At 40.9% G+C, this 24481-nt stretch overlaps 1 protein-coding gene across 1 annotated transcript in view; it reads left to right on the top strand.

Annotated features, from left to right (window-relative positions):
* The window catches only part of LOC136864239 (transcription factor hamlet), a 279267-nt gene that overhangs the window by 105258 nt on the left and 149528 nt on the right, over positions 1–24481 (top strand). The window contains exon 3 of the mRNA XM_068226658.1: positions 21733–21864. Within this exon, the coding sequence (XP_068082759.1) occupies positions 21733–21864 (132 nt within the window). The remainder of the gene's footprint in view (positions 1–21732; positions 21865–24481) is intronic.

Raw genomic sequence — 24481 nt, 5'->3', positions numbered from 1 at the left:
CAAGTGACCTCTGCCCAGCTCGAAGGACTGCAGATTACGAGATGACGTACGGTCAGTGCGACGAATCCTCCCCTCTCGGCCATTATTATTGGCATCCTGGACCGGGGCCGCCATCTCACTGCCATACAGTTTCTCAATTTTAATCACGTAGGCCTACGAATAAGCCATCAAATTGAGATAGAAATCCCTGACATGGCCGGGAACCGACCCCGAGTTCACTGGCTGAGAGACAGGCACGTTACCCCTAGACTGGTGGGAATGCCTCCAACTACGGAGAGAAGTATTGAAAATATCCTCATATTATTAACCAAGTATCTTTCCCTCTTATTTATAACACTTTACCATTCCTTTTATATTTAGATTCGTCCCTTCCTTTAGATTTTTCCCTCATTTCGCCGCCTTCTTTCAGAACATTGTCGAAAGAAAGTTTGTCATTGCCTTGCTGGTAGGGGCAGAATTTGTATTCATGGGAAGTGTTCTGTGATGCGAAGAACTAATAATTATGTGCATAGATGGAAGAACAGAGAAACTTTAAAAGCATTTTTGAGTTCTCTCTTCTTCCCTTGACTACCCCGCTGCGCCTCGCGACTCACATCGCTATTCTTTCTTTTTACAGCCATCACCATCGGGGAGTTTCTCAGATTTTCACGAGACGTCCTCGTGGAGATGAATATCTCCTTTGCATAAAGCTTTTCCATTGTGTTTTTATGGAATATGAACCGTATTCTTATCTTAAGTCATGACTGTGAATGGACACTTTCGTTTATTACTTAATTTAGAGCGCGTTTTTTCCCCGTTATGTACTTGGCTTCCAGATAATTCAAATTAAACAAAATAAATGGACAAAACTTACTATTCTAAGCATTGACAGTAAAATCCTGCTATGCTGAAATTAACCAAGAACTACCACAATGCTTGTTGACAAATCCAAAGATTAGCTATTCATTTGTGTATGTTGCAATAGCATATTACTAGTTTTAGCGTCCGACTCGTTGGCTGAATGGTCAGCGAACTGGCCTTCGGTTCAGAGGGTCCCGGGTTCGATTCCCGGCCGGGTCGGGGATTTTATCCTTCATTGGTTAAATCCAATGGCCCGGGGGCTGGGTGTTTGTGCTGTCCCCAACATCCCTGCAACCCACACACCACCCTCCACCACAATAACACGCAGTTACCTACACATGGCAGATGCCGCCCACCCTCATCGGAGGGTCTGCCTTACAAGGGCTGCACTCGGCTAGATAGCCACACGAAATTATTATTATTATTTACTAGTTTTAGCAAGTTTCAGATGGAAAATAATAAGCATACACTTGAAGGGAAATGCGCATAATAAATATTTATGTACGTGGCAGTAGTACATTAACAGCTGTACCAAGATGAATATAGATAAATAGTTTGCTTTTCGCACGAGAACTTTCCTCCGCCTTTTCAGAAGAAAATCTCTTCCGTTCATACAGATCTTCCTCGCGAACAGACAGGCCCAAAAGCTTACAGGTCCTACCAAAAGTTTAAGAACACCTGCATAATTCATGAACATGATTCCTGCCCTAACCGTTCTGTCTCAGGCATACGATTGTTTGCAGGGAACTAGAACATATTTAGAGGAAGAACTGCTGAAAGTTTCACTAAATATCGTTCTTGGTTTCGAAGTTATTGAAGTTCTTGTTTATAATAATTGGAAAGAAAATAGCTATTTATTAATACTTGAGGAGATCTGGACAGTATGAGGACTGCAGTAATAATTTTTGTTGTAGAGAAACACAGATATCTGTAGAATATTTATAATTTTAATATAACATATTTCCATTTTAAAATATCCCCCGTCTTATAATTCATAAACACAGAAAGTGGTAAAAAAGCAGGAGACCCTTAAAGCTACCGAGATCATTTGTGTGTTACGTTATAGCGGAATATCTAGAGTACAACGTAACACAAAAACGATCTCTATAGGTTCAAGGGCCTCCTGTCCAGCCAAGGTCAAGGGATGTTTGTTCTTTTACAACTTTATGTGGTTCTATTGCGAGCTATTAAACGGGGGATATTTTTAAATGGAAACATATTCAGTGTCCGCCTCTGTGGCGTAGTGGTTAGTGTGATTAGCTGCCACCCCCGAAGGCTTGGGTTCGATTCTCGGCTATGCCACGAAATTTGAAAAGTGGTACGAGGGTTGGAACGGCGTCCACTCAGACTCGGGAGGTCAACTGAGTAGAGGTGGGTGCGATTCCCACCTCAGCCATCCTGGAAGTGATTTTCCGTGGTTTCCCACTTGTCCTCCAGGCAAATGTCGGGATGGTACGTAACTTAAGGCCACATCCGCTTCCTTCCCTCTTCCTAGTCTATCCCTTCCAATCATCCCATCTCCCGCCAAGGCCCCTGTTCAGCATAGCAGGTGAGGCCGCTGGGGGAGGTACTGGTCATCCTCCCCAGTTGTATACCCCAACCCGATGACTCACGTTCCAGGACACTCCCTTTGAGGCGGTAGAGGTGGGATCCCTCGCTGAATTTGAGGGAAAAGCCAACCCTGGAGGATAAACAGATTAAGAAAAAAAAAAAAAAGAACATGTTCAGCTGTTCTTTTACAATTATTAATATTGTTCAGGCATCTGTGTTTCTCCATAACAAAGGTTGTTAATGTAATCCTCATATTGTACTGTTCAGTGTTCCTCAAGTATTTAAAAAATAGCTATTTTCTTTCCAATTATTAGTACATTAAAAACATAGTAACTTTGAAATAAAGAATTGAAAATTTCAGCAAATGTTCCTGTAAATAAGTTCTAGTTCCCTTTAAACAATTGTGTGCCTGAGACTAAAGGTTTAAGGACAGGAATCATGTTCATAAAATATGCAGGTGTCCCTAAACTTTTGGTAGAACCTGTAGCCTATTACCATGTCTACAATTACTGGACGTGAACCCATCAATCTAAAGCTGAATATAATAAAGAAATAGGACTATGTTTGAGAGCACATACACGACATAGTAATTATTTACTTATAAGCTATACGTTTCTATAGAATTTTACCAGTTGGTAATAGTATTATTTTGAAAATAACTAGGAGATAGCTATGTATTTCAATGGGCAAGCTCAAGATAATTATTTAGTTATATATCATAATAAAGGAAGACATTACACTAATTACTGAAAGAGTTCGCTACGCTGTATAGGTTGGGTAGTTGTTAGATTGCATTCGGAAGATGATGGGTTCGAACCTCAATGTCGGCAGCCCTGAAGATAGTTTATCATTGTTTCCAATTTGTATACTAGACAAATGCTGGAATTGCATCCTAGCTAATGTCGCAACCATTTCCCATTCCATGTAGTTTGTACAATATTACACAGCTACAAAAAAAAAAAAAAAAAAAAAGAACAACCTATGTTGGATTCATGCATGCATAGGTCTTGTGGCGACGATTGGATAAGAATGTCTAGCAGTGGAAAGGAAGAGGCCGTGGCCTTAATTGCGGTACAGGGCCGGCATTTGGCTGATGTGAAAATGGGAAACCACAGAAAACCATCTTCAGGACTGCCAACAGTGAGGTTCGAACCCACTGTCTCCCGGATGGAAACTCACAGCTGCGAACCCCTAACCGCACTACCAACTCACCAAGTAATGTTTTTTTCTCTTGAACAATAATATTCTACGTGATTGTTTTTTAAACGCCAAATCCCAATAACTTTCCAAAGTTAAACAACATTGGTCGTGGTTAGTACTTGGGTGGATGAACATGCGCTGCTAGCTATGGAGAAGAAAATGCTTGCCTACACAGCTGCAGGTAAACTCTGACTCAGCATTCCAGATCAGCAGTTTCCTGGCTTAGCCTGAGGTACTGACTAGGATGCCAGTACTGAGGTTTGAATAAGGCATCTCTCTCTTCAAACAACTTTAATGAGATTTGATTTTTGATCTTATCCTATAATCGCGGATTAAAATTAAAATTTCATTTCATTTTCTGTACACTGAGAGTCGTCAGAGAGATTATTAAAGATCTGTATTTCATCTTCTGTGGTCCGATGTGATAAGATAAAACGCAGTCACAATCTGTGCAGCCATCTATGATTTCCGGTTTGTTCAGGGTCGAGGTTCGGTTCTGTTATAATGGAGCCACTAATCCGGTTATTATTGGTACCTTCCTCAGTTAACCAGGGCTCCTTTCAGTCTGACTGGCTGTCGATCCTTTTCTGTCAGTACGTACAGTCTGAACCTCTCTTCAGTCTGGACACTCACTCTAGAATAAACTGGTTCTTTCAAGTCAATGTTAACGATAATAAAGGGCAGCCTAATGAGCTACATATTTAGCTGTGTTAACCCTCGAATTTTCTCGTTAAAATAACAAATATTGATGTCATATTTTTGAAAGTAATTGCCCATACTTAATATGCATGCGTAGGCAAATCGATCAGTAAATTTTTCGGTCTTGTTATGATTATTTTTCCACCTGATGCATGCAGTTTTTTAGCCGCTGTCTCTTGGAGAAGGCCGGCGTAAAATGTAGCTTCCACTGTAGTCTCACTCTTGTTTATGGCTGTGACCGTATGAATGTTTCTGAGTCACGGGAGGTATGGGTGGTGTTCAGTAACCACGTTCGGAGTACGGCCAGTGCATCAGAATGTTAAAAACTTACTACTCATAGCACCGGTCCTGCTGGAAAAGGCTATCGTAAACAAACACTGAATTTCACCGTCTCACTCCTTATCATCATGATCATCATCATCATAATCACCATCATCTTCTTACACCCTGAAGTGCAGATCGTTTGCGGCCGTCAAAGAGATAGACCCATAGTCAAGCCGAAAATGTCCTCACGCACTCCCGGCACTAAAAGCCATGATAAATAATGAATGGAATTTCTTGCTGGAGGACGTCAGAGCTAACTTTCAAACTTGCATTTTAAAAAATTGTATGAAGTAATAAAGGTATGTTAGGTTTGCTGCTAAAAGACTCCTTAACATATATAATCACCTTGACTTCCCCGTTTCTTCTTTCTTGTCTTCATTTCATCCTTTCCGCTCCATTAATAGTCTACTTATTGTTCCTTCATCATGTTGACGATATTTCGGTTTGAGATACAACGTCTCAAATATCAAACTCATAACAACACCCAGTCGTATGATATATCATTGAGGGGCTTGGCCTGGTAATACGACAGCTGCTCAGCCAGTTTGCCTGCAGGTATTGGAGTGAATTGTGGTCAGCTTAACGACTAATTAAGGCGCATTGCTTGGTTTTCGATCCAATGTTTCTCATGTCAGATAGCTAACCGTCCGCTTTTGGTGTATATACTCATAACTGGACAGGACTAGTAGCCTATTCTAAGGAAATGTCCATGACATATACAACCACTAGACACCGGATTTTAGGCCGTTAAAAATCAACGTTTAGGCATCTAACATCGTCTCTAAAGTGATCAAATAGACACTAAAAAATGGTTTTAGGCACTTTATTATTCCTGCAAAGCAAAGTCACATCCGTACAGGCCATCAAAGGCCCTTGGGAGTGGTGGAAGGTAAAGGCTTCCACTATCCTTAACCTCGGCACTTGGTGGGGTAGCGTGGTTAGCCCGGCCACCTCTGCCACCAGGAATTAACCTGATACTCATTTTTTGTATAGGCTGAGTGAACCTCAGGGTAATATGCACCTTCGGAAGTGGAAATCTCGTTACTTAAATTTTTCGACTTCCTAACGGGGAATTATTATAATTATTATTCCAGGTACCTAAAAAACTAGAATTTTACGTGCCAAAAATGTGATTATTCTTCTCTCTCTATTTCTAGCCTTTCCTGGCCCTTTTCACTAGTGCAAATTAAGCCCAGCTTTGCTGGTGTATGTCCTTCGTAACGCCCACTCTACGAGGAAGGCTGTATTCAATATTGCGTATTTGTGTGGTGCTTGGTAGTAGGCCTACCGGCAAATGAACTTGTGGGTCCCGACGATCACCAATATCTTGTCTCTGAGCTAGAGGAATTAACCAACCGTGGTTAAAATCTTGGCAACTGCAGGGAATCGAACTCTGAGTCATGTGAGTCGAAGACTTCTGGGCTGACAATTTAGTCAAAGGTACTGGACGCTTAAAATATGATTTTTATGTACTCAAATTGCGACAATTATAATAATGTTATAAATTAGTATAAAGAATTTCGACGTAGGGCCTAGTGACAAAAGGGGAAAAACCGATTTTCTTTCTTTTTCTTCTTTTTCCTACCGCTTTTCCCACACCTCTGGGGTCGCGGGTGCGATCTGTGGCGCACATGTGGATTTGGCCCTGTTTTACGGCCGGATGCCCTTCCTGACGCCAACCCTATATGGAGGGATGTAATCACTATTGCGTGTTTCTGTGGTGGTTGTTAGTGTAGTGTGTTGTGTGAATATGAAGAGGAGAGTGTTGGGACGGACACAAACACCCAGTCCCCGAGCCAGAAGATTTAATCAGAAGCGATTAAAATCCCCGACCCGGCCGGGAATCGAACCCGGGACCCTCTGAACCGAAGGTCAGTACGCTGACCATTCAGCCAACGAGTCGGACGGGAAAAACCGATTTTATGATTAGAAATTTGAAAGACTCCCTACGCCTCGCAAAAGTAATACTACCAAGTGTCAGCAGACAACAAGAACTGACCTGTGAAGAACGGAGGCTGGTACAAGTAATGAATCTTGACATAGATAATGTCACACTAAAGTTCTTAGCGTTATGTGCCCTCTAGTTTATAACCTGCGTGTACAACGAATAGTGTTTGTGTGATACATGTGTATTTTGTGCGCAGAGGGAAAATTTCTTCTGCTTCAACTTCCTTTTCACACTTGGTGACAATGCCCAGGTATTCCTTCTATGTTACCTGCTGCAGAGCTTGCCGACTTAAGAGAGCCAGCCAGCAGGCTCCTTTCATGTTTGAGAAACCGTGTTCCCGCTTGCTGCTCGCCAGATAAAGATGTGATGTCTCATTCTACAAAGGTGTCAACCAGAGGGCGATGATCCTCCTGCTCTCAAAAGAGAGCTTCAGTAGCTAGATCTATACAAATGCTAGCACACGATTCACCCGCTTCTGAATGAGAAAGGGAAGGGGGGGTCTTTTAAAAAGATACCTTTTTAGTTAGGCTGGTTGTGAGGGGCGGGGGGCAGTTCAATAGAGACACCATAATTGTTCGCCACTGCGAAAATATGTCACTCAGGGGTGACCAACACTCACGTTAAGGCACTGGACTGGGCGGTAATTTCTGTTTTGTGTGAATTGCTGTTTTACCTTTATCAACAGAAGTCACTGCATGATCGTTTCCAAGGCCTGATTTCGATTCCTGACAGTCATAAGATACTAATCAGGATATCAGGAATGGAGTGGACTTAGTGCCGGAATCATTGCTTAGAAGAGTAGGAAATTAGAAGCTTGCGATTTCCACAACAACTCCCAGAGAATATAGGGTTGTATCTGAACTGGAAGACCATTGGCTCACAAGATGAGGGGCAGAATTAAAGTTGTGAGAAAGTTATTTAAACAGATCAGCTTCATCTGTGGCTTAGTGGTAGATTGTCGGTCTCTGGACAACAATCACGGGCTCGAAACCGCAAACGGAGGATGGATTTTTTCGAGAACAAAGAACATGTGCATTCAGCTCTCCATTACGAACGATATCGGCAAGTATAAGATCTCTAATGAAATATTCGGTGGTTACCCAAAAAAAATCCCTTTTACAACTCAGAAGTGGATTCCACAGTAGAATACGTGGAACGTCAAAACGAACTCGCAGGGGTTATAAATGTCGTCAAATCGTAATACACACACGGCATGATAGGACATATTATTATTATTATTATTATTATTATTATTATTATTATTATTATTATTATTATTATTGTTGTTGTTGTTGTTGTTCGTTATACCCGTTCAAATATCTTCATGAATGCACTGTGTTGCATCTTGCGTTCTGTGGACCACTCCCTACCAGTTTTCTTTTTAGGTTTCTCCACGAATTCGAGTTTGGCTAGTATTGTGCTAAAAGCTCCACGTTCTTCCTCGATGTCGTCCTTGATATTAATGTCTTAGAGGCCTGGCTTAGTTCCTTATAGCCACTTTATTTTGACCTTCTTTGAGTCGATTACCCCAATCTTTTGATGAGTCTGGCGCTGGTCCTTTCTATAAATATGGCCACACAATTTCAGACGTCTCTTGCTTATGGTATCATTGAACCTGTCAGTAAATGAGTAGAGGTCCGCTGTTCTACTCTTAATCCACATTCAATTTTCTCTCGTGGGACCATCAATTTTCCGGAGAATTTTCCTTTCTTCGTTTTCAATTTGTATAATTTTAGAGTGATCTCCAAGGGACATGGTTTCTGACACGTATAAATCTTCCGGCAAAACAACTGTCTTTAATGTCGTAATTTGCATTTTGCATATTTATTATTATTATTATTATTATTATTATTATTATTATTATTATTTCACTAACTACGTTTATGAGTTCTGGAGAATCCGAGGTGCCTGAAATTTTATCCACGGGAGTTCTTTTACGTGCCAATAAATCTACCGAAGTGAGACTGATATATTTAAGTAGTTTCAAATCCCACTGGTCTGAGCTGGGAGCGATCCGTTCAATTTGGGTGCAGAAAGTCAGCGCTGTATCGTCTGAGCTACTTAGCCAGGCACATCAGTACGTTATTCCCTTTTCATGGGAATACGGTTTAAGTTATTTTACATTAATAATACAGTAAAATGTTTGTCATTCGTGAGCTATGGGTTGTAATATATTAAAACTAATCTGTAATTTAAGTTGTCCGCCTCTGTGGTGTAGTGGTTAGCGTGATTAGCTGCCACCCCCGGAGGTCCGGGTTCGGTTCCCGGCTCTGCCACGAAATTTGAAAAGTGGTACGAGGGCTGGAACGGGGTCCACTCAGCCTCGGGAGGTCAACTGAGTAGAGGTGGGTTCGATTCCCACCTCAGCCATCCTCGAAGTGGTTTTCCGTGGTTTCCCACTTCTCCTCCAGGCGAATGCCGGGATGGTACCTAACGTAAGGCCACGGCCGCTTCCTTCCCTCTTCCTTGCCTATCCCTTCCAATCTTCCCATCCCTCCACAAGGCCCCTGTTCAGCATAGCAGGTGAGGCCGCCTGGACGAGGTACTGGTCATTCTCCCCAGTTGTATCCCCAGACCAAGAGTCTAAAGCTCCAGGACACTGCCCTTGAGGCGGTAGAGGTGGGATCCCTCGCTGAGTCCTAGGGAAAAGCCGAACCTCGAGGGTAAACAGATGATGATGATGATGATGATGATGTAATTCAAGTTAAAGTAAAGTAAAGATGACTGTACTAAATCGCGCATTTCGAGTGGCATTTCATTTCTCTCCAGAACATTTAAATAAATGATTGATATGAAGTCCGTATGAAGTTTCTGAAAGATTTTACGATGTGAAGTAGATAATAGGTTGACTCCAGTAGCTATGTTTCCCAGTGCTTATCTTTTATAGAAAGGAACAGTAGGAAAAAGGAGTAATTTGGTAAATTCCGCAGATTTTGTCGAGTTCCTTGATTATATTTGTATCATAATCATTTCTCTGATTTCCCGTTTAGATAATAGGTTGATTCATGTCTGATAATACTCGACCTTTCCTTGATTTATTTTTGTAACAACGAAGAATTGATATCAAACTTAATACATAATTAAGTTGTTCCGCTGTCAGAGGGAAGTGACTGGGAATTAAGATTCCGGAAATAATGAATCATTTTGCTAAAATTTTTAAATTTGGATTATAATTAACTACAGACCTTGTAGAAGCCTTTATTATTGAAAATAATGAAAAGACAACAACATTTTAAAGAGGCGGGCTGAATGGCTCAGACGGTTGAGGCGCTGGCCTTCTGACCCCAACTTGGCAGTTTCGATCCTGGTTCAGCCCGGTAATACTTGAAGGTGTTCAAATAGGCTACGTCAGCCTCGTGTTGGTGTATTTTCTGGCACGTAAAAGATCTCCTGCGGGACAATGTTCCGGCACCTCGGCGTCTTCGGAAACCGCCCAAACGTAGTTAGTGGGACGTAAAAAACAATAAAATTATATTATTATTATTATTATTATTAAATTTTAAACACTTTTTCATCAAAATACGTTATTTTAGTATTCATGTATTCATTGGTCTCTGTTTTCAAACATTTTCTGATGAAAAATCGAACTCACATCTTGCTGTTTTTAACGGGCGCTAAACAATTAGGCCTATTAGTAGGGTTCCCCTAATCGCGTCCTAGTTCTCCAGCTCCTTCATCAGTTAATGGTTGAATACTTGTCATAAGAACTAGGACAGGGCTTGAGGGTCTAATCTGCCTTGCTGCTTACCATGCTTTATAGGCACTGAATTGTATCTGTCGTTGCGCCCCTGAATACCGCTATATGACAATGTTAAGGGGAGAAATACTGACCCGCAGCGCATTTATCGCCTAGAGCGAAAATTCTTTGATACGGAACCTTAGACGACAGAACATTTCTGTTCCGAGTTCTAAGCTGAAATATAGCGGTTTTTCTACCTTCAATGACGACATGTTACCAAGAAACTCGACCACCTCCAGTAGAACACTGCCTTCTCAATCATAGGCACTTGTTAATAGCAAAACGAATTACTTCTCTGCGATGCAAACAGGTCTTGTTGGGCGCGCAAAATCCACCACTAGTTCTCACTGAAAATATCTTGAGTTAGTCGACTCCAGGCCTCTGAACATCAGTGCGGAGTAGCAGCTGTTACCATTTGCAATGAAGTATGGTTATTAATCCGCAGTGATCATTTTACGGGGACTGCCAGAATTCACGTAACTCACCATTTGCGTCCATGACGGCCATTTTCGACACAATAAGCATATCAGTCCCCAAAACACGGAATTCATTTAATGAGACCCTCTGCTCTTCTGGAAGGATATTTCATGGACAATTTACGTGTAACCTTCCTCCTAATGTAACGGCTAATAAAGCATTAAGTTTGACAGCGATCCTTTTATGACGTAAAGTTGGGATCGTTCTCAGAGCTTTATTTTTTAAAAAAACTTCAGTTGGTATCCTTATGGCTGCCTTTAAGTTACTTCAGTTGAGCTATACTAGTAATATTAAAAGAAGCGTTTAGGCAGATAGGGCTGGATGAAGTAGCATTGCACGGGGTTGCCATATTCATGCAATCCTTTTCCTTCCCTTCGGTTCCGATTCACTTGTTCGTTTGTTCAGATTAGTGATGGGAAAATCGAATACAAAATAATAGTTTATTCGATTATTTCAATTTAATCGATTGTTCTATTATATTTCCCATTCGAATATTTTTCGATTATTCGTTCGAATGAAGGAGGCAATCAAATAGTGACTATATTTTCCATCCGATTATTTTTTCTATTATTCATTCGAAACTCCATTAGAATCAATGCGGCAATCTGATGTGGAATTTTTTCATTGGATTATTTGTTTGATTATTCATTTGGAACTGCATTCGAATGAATGAGGCAATTGAATAGTGAATGTTTTCGAAATAGTCGAATGAAAAGTGATGTTATTAACACAGTTAATTCACTCATTTAGTTCCAACATGTGGAGATATGTTCGGAAAAAGTGTATTTCTATTCTTCGTAAGAAAAATTGATTCATGACACATCCGAATATTTTGTGCGATATAACTGAATGATATTTGAAACCCATTCGATTATTTAAATAATCGGAGGGAGTTTATTCGAATATTAAAACGTATTCGATTATGCCATCACTAGTTCAGATCGCTGTGTTCTGTTGTACGTAACTCAGAAGTGAGAGATTCGGCAACTTCAAACAACACGAGCTGGCCAGTAGGCTTATCTCCATGGCAACCATACCCCTTACTCCCTTCTCTGCTCCCCGGCAGGCAGTAAACGGACCTCCCTCCAAGAACTGTCAGAATGCATCTTTCAATATCACGACTATAGTCTCCGTTACTTTGATAGTGTGTGGTCAAATACTAAATGCATTTTTAATTGTATAATCACTCCGTACTTCTATTTAATTATAATACATGCGTACTTATTTTTTCCTTGGTGAAAGTTTTATTGTACATTACTATTACTACAATACGTAAGTTGGTAGACTGTCAACCTTTACGTCTCTCCGAGAGAAGAAAAACAATTTCTAGCTTTCTCAATTTTGATGTCTGCCTCCCCCCCCCCCGTCTCCACCGCTCTATCCATAGAACCCGGATATTTTTTTGTTGTAGCCGGGTTGAGTGGCTCAGACGGTTGAGGGTCTGGCCTTCTGATCCCAGCTTGGCAGGTTCGATCCTGGATCAAACCGGTGGTATTTCAAGGTGCTCAAATACGTCAGCCTCGTGTTGATAAATTTATTGCTCATGAAAGAACTTCAGCTGGACTAAATTCCGGCACTTCGGCGTCTATAAAAATTCCGTAAAAGTAGTTAGTGGGACGTTAAGCCGATAACATTATTACACACGAAACCGGTTATAACGAATTCGAAATTACCGCCAATGAACGGTCGTTATAGGCGAACCGCACTAACCGGTTTGTTTGTTGTTTCTAAATACATCATGTCTGTAAGTTTTAGTCTGGTTAATATAAAGTTAAAACTTCAAAAAACAAGTGAAATAATTAGGCTGCTGTGTTTGTTATATGCCTATTTGTGGAGTGGGACTTGGAGGAAGTTTTCAGCTAAAGTTTACACAGTACGTACATCAAAATATGTCAGCAAAATAAAAATAATAAGTGAGGAAGAAAGTACCAACCATGTAAATTGATCAACAATGTCGCACATGGCCTTGGATAATAAACGAGATATTCTGTCTGTCTTTCCATATTGTAGGAATCGTTGAGTCTGCTACACCAAGTTCCTTAGCGACGCTGATGTCTGTTTCCTCACTTTGTAATTGCCATATTATTTGTGACTTACATTGAATGTTAAACAGTTTATCTTTCTTTTGTATCATCTTCACAGCGATGCTTGCCTTGACTATTTAATTAACATACTGATCTGAAATCTACAATCTGCTGAAAACAAGAGTTTAAAAATAAATATACATTGTTATCAGCAATCTCGAAACGCGTAACAAACAGAAATCAACATTGGACGTTTTGTAGTCGATACATTTCTCCGAAAAAATGATTTAAAATATGCCGTTTTATACGATATGTCGTTATATGTCTTTCTTTCTTTCTTTCTTTCTTTCTTTCTTCTTTCTTAATCTGTTTACCCTCCAGGGTTGTTTTACCCTCGGACTCAGCGAGGGATACCACCTGTACCGCCTCAAGGGCAGAGTCCTGGAGCGTGACATTTTGGGTAAGGGGATACAACTGGGAAGAAGGACCAGTACCACGTCCAGGCAGCCTCACCTGCTATGCTGAACAGGGGGCCTTGTAGGGGAACATTGGAAGGGGGGAAGGAAGCGGTCGTGGCTTTTAGTTAGGTACCATTCCGGCATTTGCCTGGAGGAGAAGTGGAGAACCTACCTCCACTCAATTGACCTCCCAAGGTTGAGTGGACCTCGTTCCAGCCCTCGTACCACTTTTCAAATTTCATGGCAGAGCCGCGAATCGAACGCGGGCCTCCCGCGGAAAGGTTTCAAATTATGAGCCAATCACGCTAACCACTACACCACAGAGGAGGACATACACGATGTCGTACTTAGCGATTTTTAAATACAGTATTTATATAGGATTTAGACGGGATTATTAGATTTCGCCGTTCGTTAAAACCGATGTCGCATTGAACGTTTTTTTCCTGGATTAACATTTTGTTGTCTATAAATTTTGTGCCCCCCTCCCAATTCTAATTCCCAATCGCCGCTACGGAGCGAACGTACGTTTCATTTAGGTATTTAAAATTGCATCGATGTCTACAGTCGCAATTCCCACCATACCTCAGGATATAAGTGCGACAACATGACCGCTAAATATCACAGATATGTTTAAGTTCATGTCTATTTATAACTGAGCAATGCTTCAACCCTACCACACAGGGAAGATTCAATCGCATCAATCTCGCTGCCCTATTTATGATCCTGTTACAGTAGCATGGCTTGCACTGTACAAAGGAAGTAGTTTTCTGTTTCACCAGCAGAGTCGGAAGTCCGTTATTGTTCGTGCTGCCACCTTTCATTCCGGTTGTGAACTACCTGCTACTCCGATGTAATCAATTCAGCTTGGTATAAAACCGCCGTCTGAACTTGTGTGGGCGGGAAAGGGGCTGAGAGGTTCCATGTTTACCCACCCGAGTTACAAAGCAGCTGACTCCGTACATTTCCCGTACAGCTGACTGCAGGGAATACATTATTTTCACTGCTGGAGAGAAGCTCTATCAAACTAAAAAACAAATTTAGAAAATCCTTCCGGCCTAAATGCATATATGGAAAACCAGCCTAAAATCGCTTGTTTCTTTACTCGTTCTTATTCAAATGCTAGTCAAATTAATTTATTTACATACTTATTTCTGTAATGTGTTCCTTGGTTCAATACCCCTAGGCGTTTTCTGATTATTTTTTTTGAAAAATGTCCACACCGAATGTAGTTATAAGGGCTTAAGGGAAACTTTGCATTGAGTCACATTAGCGTTGGTAGTGGTGCTTAGGTGAAACAATGCATTGAGTCACATTAGCGCTTGTATTGGTGCTTAGGTGAAACAATGCATTGAGTCACATTAGCGCTTGTAGTGGTGCTTAGGTGAAACAATGCATTGAGTCACATTAGCGCTTGTATTGGTGCTTAGGTGAAACAATGCATTGAGTCACATTAGCGCTTGTAGTGGTGCTTAGGTGAAACAATGCATTGAGTCACATTAGCGCTTGTATTGGTGCTTAGGTGAAACAATGCATTGAGTCACATTAGCGCTTGTAGTGGTGCTTAGGTGAAACAATGCATTGAGTCACATTAGCGCTTGTATTGGTGCTTAGGTGAAACAATGCATTGAGTCACATTAGCGCTTGTATTGGTGCTTAGGTGAAACAATGCATTGAGTCACATTAGCGCTTGTAGTGGTGCTTAGGTGAAACAATGCATTGAGTCACATTAGCGCTTGTAGTGGTGCTTAGGCGAAACTCTGCATTGAGTCACATTAGCGCTTGTAGTGGTGCTTAGGTGAAACAATGCATTGAGTCACATTAGCGCTTGTAGTGGTGCTTAGGTGAAACAATGCATTGAGTCACATTAGCGCTTGTAGTGGTGCTTAGCTGAAACAATGCATTGACTCACATTAGCGCTTGTAGTGATAAAAAAGGCAATCTGCTATTCTAATCGACCCGATAACAATGATTAAGGAAATGATTGTAATTTTTAGGAATAAATAAACAATATATTCCAATTTTTGTACATTTTGATAGAAATGTCGTTTTAAATTTAGATTATAATTAATTGCAGAGCTTCTGGAAGGCTTTATTCTTAAAAATAATAAAATGACAACAATGTTTTAAAGAGGCGGGCTGAATGGCTATACGTGTAACATTTTTTTACAACGAAATAGTCACCTTTCTATGGTTCGGATTCCACGTAAAATCGGAGGTCCCGTGGCTATGGTAAAATTGTAAACATCCAGTAGAACTTCCTGCTTGATTTTCTGGGACATCAAAGCCGAGTCGCATTGTTACTGGCACCGCATCTTGTTAATACGAGTTCGAATCCCGGCCGTTCGATGTGGAATTTTTGAAATGAAAGTCCATGAAGTTCAGATTCCACATAAAACTAGAGGTCTTAGCCTACCAATAGATCGCTGCTCTGCCTTGAGGCCTGCGGATTACGAGGTGACACGTGGTCAGAGTGACAAACCCTCTTGGCCGTAATTCTTGGCTTTCTAGACCGGGCCGCTATCCTACGGTCAGATGGTTCCTCAAATGTAATCATATAGGCTGAGTGGGCCTAAAACAAGCGCTGAGATCCAGGTAACAACTCACCGACCTGCTCAGGAATCGAACCCGAGGCCTGCGCGTGTGCGTGAAGATCAGGGACACTACCCCCTACACCAATAGGAACACTAAACGGCAAGCTTGGCTTCTGCTAACTTGGCATTTCAGAGTGTTTAAACACGAACATTTCGTTCCAGCAGGCCTACTACGGTAACTTACATTTACTGGGGCGTTAAGAACCTCTACTGCTTTCAAAATATTACTCCGTGGAATTTCTTTAGATTCACAGTTGATGAAAAAATCCACAGTACTTGCCCTTAAGGCATGCAGCCCAGTGTTGAAAACATCCTCGGAATATTAGCTTCAAATGTTAGGTAAATGAAATATTATAAAGTACATTCCTTTTTTTAATCGTCGTTATCCGTCGATCAGATTTTCAGTTTGCCTCATCTTACCACTACGAGCGCTAATGTGAGTCAATGAAGAGTTTCACTTGAGCCCTTATTCGGTGCGGACATTTTTCAAAAAAGAACAAAATACCGCCTGCGGGTATTAAACCAAGGAACGTATTACAGAGAGAATGATGTAAATAAATTAATTTGACTAGGACTCGAAGCGAAAAGAATGCGAGTAAAGAAACAAGCGATTTTAGGCCGTTTTCCGGAACTGTACTTAGGCGGGAAGTGATTTTCGATTTTTTTTTTCAAAATACAGATATCCATGACTCACAATTTAAAACCTTTTGGGACCCTTTAGCCTTTCTACTTTGGGCACAATTGAGGAAAATGCTTAATTTTACGTGTTTCGTAGTATGGGGACCCCTACTTTGTCTGCTAAGGAATATAAAAAACATAAAAAATAAATCATAAAACATAAAAAGCAACACGGATTATGTTTTTGGACTAGGGGTGGAATTAGCGTAATCAATTTCCCGACGGCACTGTAACCATGGCCACCAACGTTCGTTATGTGTACTAGGTCAGTAGCGCCATCTATACATTGCTGTAAAAATTCAAGCTCTGTGAGAAAGAGTTCCATTTACTAACCTATCGTACTTGGTGGAGATTTGAACATCGACCTGAAGTCTAAATCTGGTCAAGAGTTAAACTCCTTCACGGGTGATAATTTTACCCTCGAATTAAACAACGTCCACTACGAGGACTAGTATGTGTCAGTCGCCGCGTAAACCACTTAACAATCCAACAGTACGTTAGGTACTTTTCCTGTCACGGTCCATTACCAAGTGTAACTGAAATTTACCCAAACCTATGTCCATACATCCAGCCCCATGGCGTAGGTTTAGCACGATTGCTTCTTACCCGGAGGCCCTGGGTTCGATTCCCGGCCAGGTCAGGGATTTTTACCTGGACCTGAGGGCTGGTTCGAGGTCCACTCAGCCTACGTGATTAGAATTGAGGAGCTATCTGACGGTGAGATGGCGGCCCCGGTCTAGAAAACCAAGAATAACGGCCGAGGGGATTATTCGCGCTGACCACACGACACCTCGTAATCTGCAGGCCTTCAGGCTGAGCAGCGGCTGCTTGGTAGACCAAGGCCCTTCAAGGGCTGTAGTGCCATGATGTTTGGGTTTGGTATGTCTATACATTAATGTGTAAATCAATTGTTTCATTCCATCAGTATTGGACATTTATTTATTTATTTATTTATTTATTTATTTATTTATTTATTTATTTATTTATTTATTTATTTATTTATTTAGGTATTCATTTGTCCGCCTCTGTGGTGTAGTGGTTAGTGTGATTAGCTGCCACACCCGGAGGCCCGGGTTCGATTCCCGGCTCTGCCACGAAATTTGAAAAGTGGTACGAGGGCTGCAACGGGGTCCACTCAGCCTTGGGAGGTCACCTGAGTAGAGGTGGGTTCGATTCCCACCTCAGCCATCTTGGAAGTGGTTTTCCGTGGTTTCCCCACTTCTCCTCCAGGCAAATGCGGGGATGGTACCTAACTTCAGGCCACGGCCGCTTGCTTCCTTCTCACTTGTCTATCTCTTCCAATCTTCCCATCCCCCACAAAGGCCCCTGTACAGCTTAGCAGGTGAGGGCGCCTGGGCGAGGTACTGGTCATTCTCCCCGGTTGTAACCCCGACCCAATGTCTTACGCTCCAGGACACTGCACTTCAGGCGGTAGAGGTGAGATCCCTCGCTGAGTCCGAGGGAAAAACCAACCCTGGAGGGTAAACGGATTAAGAAGAAGAAGGTATTAATTTACAATTTGCTTTACGTCGCACCGACACAGATGCTGTAGGTCTTAAGGCGACGATGGGATACGAAATGTCTAGGAGTGGGAAGGAAGTGGCCGTGGCCTTAATTAAGGTACAACCCCATCACTTCCTTCGTGTGAAAATGGGAAACGACGGGAAACCATCTTCAGGGCTGCCGAAATTGGGGTTCGAAGCCACTATGTGCGGGATGAAATTTCACAGCTGTGCGCCCCTAACTGCAACGGCCATCTCGTCCGGTTTTACTTTATTTGTTTTCCGTGGTGCAACGCCGCCTCGCAAAGCCCATCTGAAATCGCCCGCGAAGGGATGTGATTGGCTAACTTCAGCAACTGATAAAATGACAATGGCATGAGATATTGACGTAATTTTTAAATTACTTATCAGTATCACCAACGCTCTAACGCTCAAGTACCCAGTTCAAATTGTTTCCAGCTACCTTTTTGGATCAATGGTAGAGTGTCGGCCTCCGGATCCCAGCTTAGCGGGATTCAAAACCGGCAGAGGTTGTCGGATTTTTGAAGGGCGAAAAATGTCCATTTGACACTCCATGTCGTACGATGTCGTCATGTAAAAGATCTCTGGTGACACATTTGGTGTTTACCCGACAAAATTCATTAAATCTCAGCCATAGACGCCTAAGAGAGCTTCGGTTTACTCTGTCTGCCATCTAGTGGGCCTAGAGTAAAACAGAACGTCGAAATTGACGAGCAGACAGCCAGATGGAGTCAAATTGTAGCGTCTGCACACGGCAGCTGAGGCCATACATTTATTATTATTATTATTATTATTATTATTATTATTATTATTATTATTATTATTATTATTATTATTATTATTATTATTATTATTATTATTTGCTAGTTGTTTTACGTCGCACCGACACAGATAGGTCTTACGGCGACGATGGGGCAGGAAAGGGCTAGGAGTGGGAAGGAAGCGGCCGTGGCCTTAATTAAGGTACAGCCCCAGCATTTGCCTGGTGTGAAAATGGGAAACCACGGAAAACCATTTTCAGGGCTCCCGACAATGGGGTTCGAACCTACTATCTCCCGAATACTGGATACTGGCCGCACTTAAGCGACTGCAGCTATCGAGCTCGGTATTATTACTATTACGTTGTTTCAAACCTTTCTGCTTATCTTTATGTATTTGATGTATTAGCAAGTACACCAGGCCTTGCGTTGTATTGACAAGGCATTTCTTTAAATTATTAGTAACAGTAATTTTCAGCATCACAAGTAATTTACAAAATTTACAAGCTACTAGAGTTTTTGTTTCGAAGGAGCTATTCAACACATCTTCATCCATTCTAGAAAAGGGAAAAGGGGGATTGAAGGTTGATATTCCGGACATGTCAAACCTGTGATCATCCGAAGACGGATTGACTTGCCCGTTCGTCTTGTGGAGTGGCAAGCGCCATTGCTGTTGACGGGAGTAGAGTTTTTCCAACGGAGCGAGGAGTTAGTGATTGATCCCAAGTCGGGGTTGCGAGGGGAAGATGCTGCAAGAGATGAATGAGGGGAGGTAATGCGTGTGCCTGAATGCAGGACGAGGTAAACGCATTATCGAGTACTTGTGTTGATGGCTAGTGCTGCAGGAGCTCTATGAGGCGGGAACCGTCCCGCGTCGCCGCGCCTGGGCGCCGGAGCGTGGCCCAATGATAGCGGGGCGTCGACAGCTCTGTAGAACAAGAAGCGGTAATGCTACAAGTACAGCAATGGGGATTACTTCTGCAGCAAGAATTACAGGCGCGGTGTCTTCCTGAAGATTGTGAAATATATACCTATATAAATACAATTATATTAGTATCTGAATACTTTAAATACGAAAGTCTGAAGTAGGTTCCTTTCAGTATTTTTGAATGTCTGTCTCTTTGTTATTTTTAACGGAAAATGGCCAAACAAAACTGTATGATGATATTTAAATTCTGGGAAATACATGTCCTGCAATGATCTGTTTATTATGTGATATATATGTATATGATATGATTAATGTGCCAGTAGCCATTGAATCGAGTGGTACCTGGGGTAATGAGGGCCTCAGTTTTATCAAAGAGTTTGGCCAACGGATTGCTCGGATTTCCGGCGATACACGAGCAACTGCTTCTCATATTCATTGCATCAGCATAGCTCTAATGCGTGGTAATGTCACATCCATTTTCGGGACACTACCACTGGGTAAAGAGCTGGATGAAGTTTTACTTCTTTAACACATGACTTTGTATTTTATGGATATTCAGGATGTACTAGATTGCTAGTTTATTAATTCTTTGCACATTATCATGAATAAACAAATCACATTATATATAAGTATACATAGCGATAGGTTAGAGTGTTGGCCTTTGGTCACTCGATTCCCGGGATTTTCGGGAACTTCAACAGTCATTGGTTATTTCCTTTGGCACGTGGCTGAGTGTAAGTGTCGTCATAATCATTTCATCCTCATCACGAAGCGCAGGTAGCCTTCGGGCTTCAAATCAAAAGACCAGCACCTGGCGAGCCGAATATGTCCTCGGACACTCCCAGCACTAAAAAACCATACGCCATTTGATTACATAGCAATATTACAGAGCCTAACAGGAGATGTCGAATTTTCTCGTTAGAAATGTGAAATTTTTTGTACGAAGCTACTAAAGAACTAAAACCACATTTTTGAACTTCAGAATACGAGTCAATTAAAGGAAGGATTATTTGAGAAAAGTTTTTTTTTGCCTTGCAAACGACAGGAACTAAAGACAAACAACCTGAGCATTATTTTCCTTGTGTAAATATCGAGTATATGTATTTATATGAGATGTTTTCACAAAATGTCTGGAGAGATTAGCTTTGTAAGTGGCGATAACACTTCATGAGTAACCTTGTAGCCTATAACATGAACTGTACAGGACACTGTCCTAAAGTCAACTCACTTTAACAACCACCAGAGATGATGATGGTTATGAATTTATGAATACAAGATTTAACAATATGAAGTAAACAAACTTTAAATACAGTAGTAATGAACGTAGATTTTTGTGATTCATTGTATTCTGCAGAACTTCACATGCCCTGACGATGGCCAATGCAATTTGGCTGAAAGCTCGGATTCATTTAATAAATACATATATATAGTGGTTTCAATCCAGTATTAATTTGTTTCCTTACGTTAAACCTTAAATACATTTCAATTGCATTGATTCAGGATGAAATAGTATGTTATTATATGTACAGTTACAAGAAAATACGACGATCTTTCCTTGTTATATTCTTTTATTCCACAGGCACTCCAGTAAAATTATGTATAGCACCATATTTCAAACCCCAAGGCTACTCCTCCAGTATTATTCAGCAGAAAATAAGGTTCCTATAACATGTATCTCGGTTATTCGTCGACAACAGCATTCATATAGTGGCACTGTTCATAAAATTTAATTCATTTCCATCGGTGACCTTTTCCTCAGATGATCATAACCATATCGTAAAAATAAATACAGTAATCTTGTCGTTATTTTAGGAAGGTTCACTCAACAATTTTAAATAGGGAAAATATTCTGGATTCCGATACCGAAAATTTTATTAAAAAGTATCATAGACATCGTAAAATACTTGAATTTGCGATAGACGGAGCAACTTGCACTACACGTGCTGGTTTGGTTGTGCGACTGGTATTAATGGTTATGATGATGCTGCTTGCAGGTGCGGTTTGCGGGTAGTGGGATCCGGGGTTTCCTAGACGCGAGCGTCGAGTACTGTAATTGGCTAAAGTACGTCCGCTCCACCAATCAGAGCGATGCTCAGAATGTACGCGCCTTCATATTGGCTAGACAGGTATGGTATGTTATGTTTTGTTTTGTTTTTTTTGTCTCTTACTTTTTTATTTTTAAACACAATATTACATTTTTGGTTTGTCATGGGATAGAAAGAATGACAACGTTTTTTAAGATCGAAATATCGACATAATGTATGATCTGCTTATATTTAATTAAATAAACAAACTGTACATTGAGAACATCCCTAGCTTGCCTTGATATAACGTGGAATGTGGTATGATTTAAATGGAGATAACATTTTGCGTTTAATCGATATCAATAAAATCACATACCTACGCTCCTTATTTAGTCAAAAACGCCTCCGTTTTAGATGAATATGTAATTATGTGCTTCAGTGTATATGTCTGATTTGAATTTCTTCGAGAAAAAAATACTTCTAAGTATTTGAAATATAGCGTGGAAAAGATTGGGGAAAAATTGACTGAAGGACAGTTTTGTTTGCAGTAGCATGGTGTATCCTATCTAAAACATAGATTAAAAGTGATTTGGAAGATTCAGAAAGGGAATTTTCTTTACAGTTTATGTTTCACATCAACTAAGCTATGTTTAGTATATAGAATCTCAGTCACGTTGTTTTCCGAGCGGTTGATTGCGCTGTGGACTTACTGCAACATCGTTTGACGATGCCAATCCATTTTCTTATTAACAGAAGGCTGGAATTTCATAAGTATGCATGATTATAAGCTCATTTGTGAAGAAAATAAATGTCATGGTAGTAACATATGAAGATGTACTTATTAAGAATGACAAAACTGTATTCGTGATGCATCACTCATGCCCTGTAAAAACAAGGGCATCTACTCTTCAAATCGACAAGGGATTTTGTAAATAATTTTTTCCTTGTGTAAACTTTACTCAAAATCTCTTAATAATACTTATGTTCCTTTAGTTTATCCCTGTTACATTTATGATGTTTTTCGAGCCACCTTGATTCAATCTGAGGATGGACGTAGGTTTGAGGACGGATGTCTTTCCTGACGTCAAGTTACTTTTCAGGTGAATATTCCAAACCGGGATGTGCGTGCATTCTAATCTAGCAGTCCGGGTGGAAAGATATAAGCTAATTCTCTGACATCAGCTTGCTCTCCAAAATACTAAAATAACATCGGTATAAATGTGAAGTGTTTATGGGATGAAACAGTTCTTGCCCTGCTGTTGACTTCAGAGGCGCATAATACCAATATAGTTGGTCCGTTATCGGACATTTTTCAGCTAACTCATTCCTGGTTGCCAGCGTTTCGCCCCAGTGTGCCAAGTTGGGCTCCTCAGTTGGTAAATGGTACGACCCCCAAGACGCATGGCTAGTGTACACCCACTGGGGGAAAACGCTGGCAACCAGGAATGAGTTAGCTGGAAAATTTGTAATGTCCAATAACGGACCAACTATATTGGTATTATAAATTTACTCATTCGGAACAAATATTTAAGGTTCCCTATGGGAATCAACATCTTTATCATCTTCAGAGGCGCAGTCAGCCACTTCCAGTCCTTATGTTTCCATGGCATATGAGTGTGTTTAAATCTCTTGTAAGGTACATTGGTTGATCCCGTTAGTACTCATGTAATTTTAGGCCTTATTTTTGTATTTCTGTTGGTGACAATAGTTCTACTGGCTCAGTGTAATATGTTAAAAAGAAACATTTCTTCAGTTGAACGTTAAGACATTTGATGACAACCAAAATTGCCACTGAGTACTACGGGTTTCACCAGACTGAATAACACTGTATATACGTACTAGGCTGCCTGCGAGCGCCGTACGTTCTACTTATACCGTAAGTGCCCCGCATGCACAAGTGATGAATGGGATGTCTACTAACTAATTTTTCACAGGGGCACTACTACCAGCAGGTAGGTTATGTCAGAATATGAAGAGATAAACCAACGGTGCTCCGGTGGGATAAGTGCCTCAATGCTCGCCTGATTGGCATCCAGATTTAGGACTGTACGGCCATCGAACAGAAACGCTTTGATCACCGCTTATATTTGGCCCTAGGATCTACACCAGGTTCATTCCGTAAGGCAAGGGCGGTCGGGCATAATCCAAACCACTCTATCACACTTAATACTGAAATTACGAACAGTGGGATTTTTACGTTTCACTTTACGCCCTAAGCGACCAAAGTTTGTACAAAACAGAATAGTGGGTGGAATTCTAGGATTAATGACAAGAGGAAAAACAATTAATAGACACGGAGTATGACATGGAATATTGTGCTTAGGTCTGTTTACTTTTAACTACTAATTGTGCGATAATCGTTCACTACAATGGTGTTCCTAATGACTAGTATGTACTGTGACATGAAGGTCGGTTTAATGTATTCACTTACTTATCCGATCCCACCTACTAACAAAGCTTTGCAGTTGACAAAAGATGGAACCAACTGTCTAAATAATTGTACTTTTGTATTAAGCTCAGTTGTTGATTTTCTGAAGAATAATTTCACCCTGACTGGCGGTATTTGAAAGGACAAGCAACAGGATTTTCATTCATTTTTAATACCTCACGAAACAGGTAAAGGAAGGAGTGTAATCCTTATGAGAATGAAGGTATTGGCTAGTCCTGAAAGGTGATAATATCAGACTCTCAAAACTATCGCAAACTGAGCCAGAAGAGA

This window comes from Anabrus simplex, chromosome 1 (genome assembly GCF_040414725.1).
Source record: "Anabrus simplex isolate iqAnaSimp1 chromosome 1, ASM4041472v1, whole genome shotgun sequence".
Classification (NCBI taxonomy): Eukaryota; Metazoa; Arthropoda; class Insecta; order Orthoptera; family Tettigoniidae; genus Anabrus; species Anabrus simplex.
Note: the sequence above shows the minus strand (reverse complement) of the source record. Positions and strands in the feature narration are given on the sequence as shown.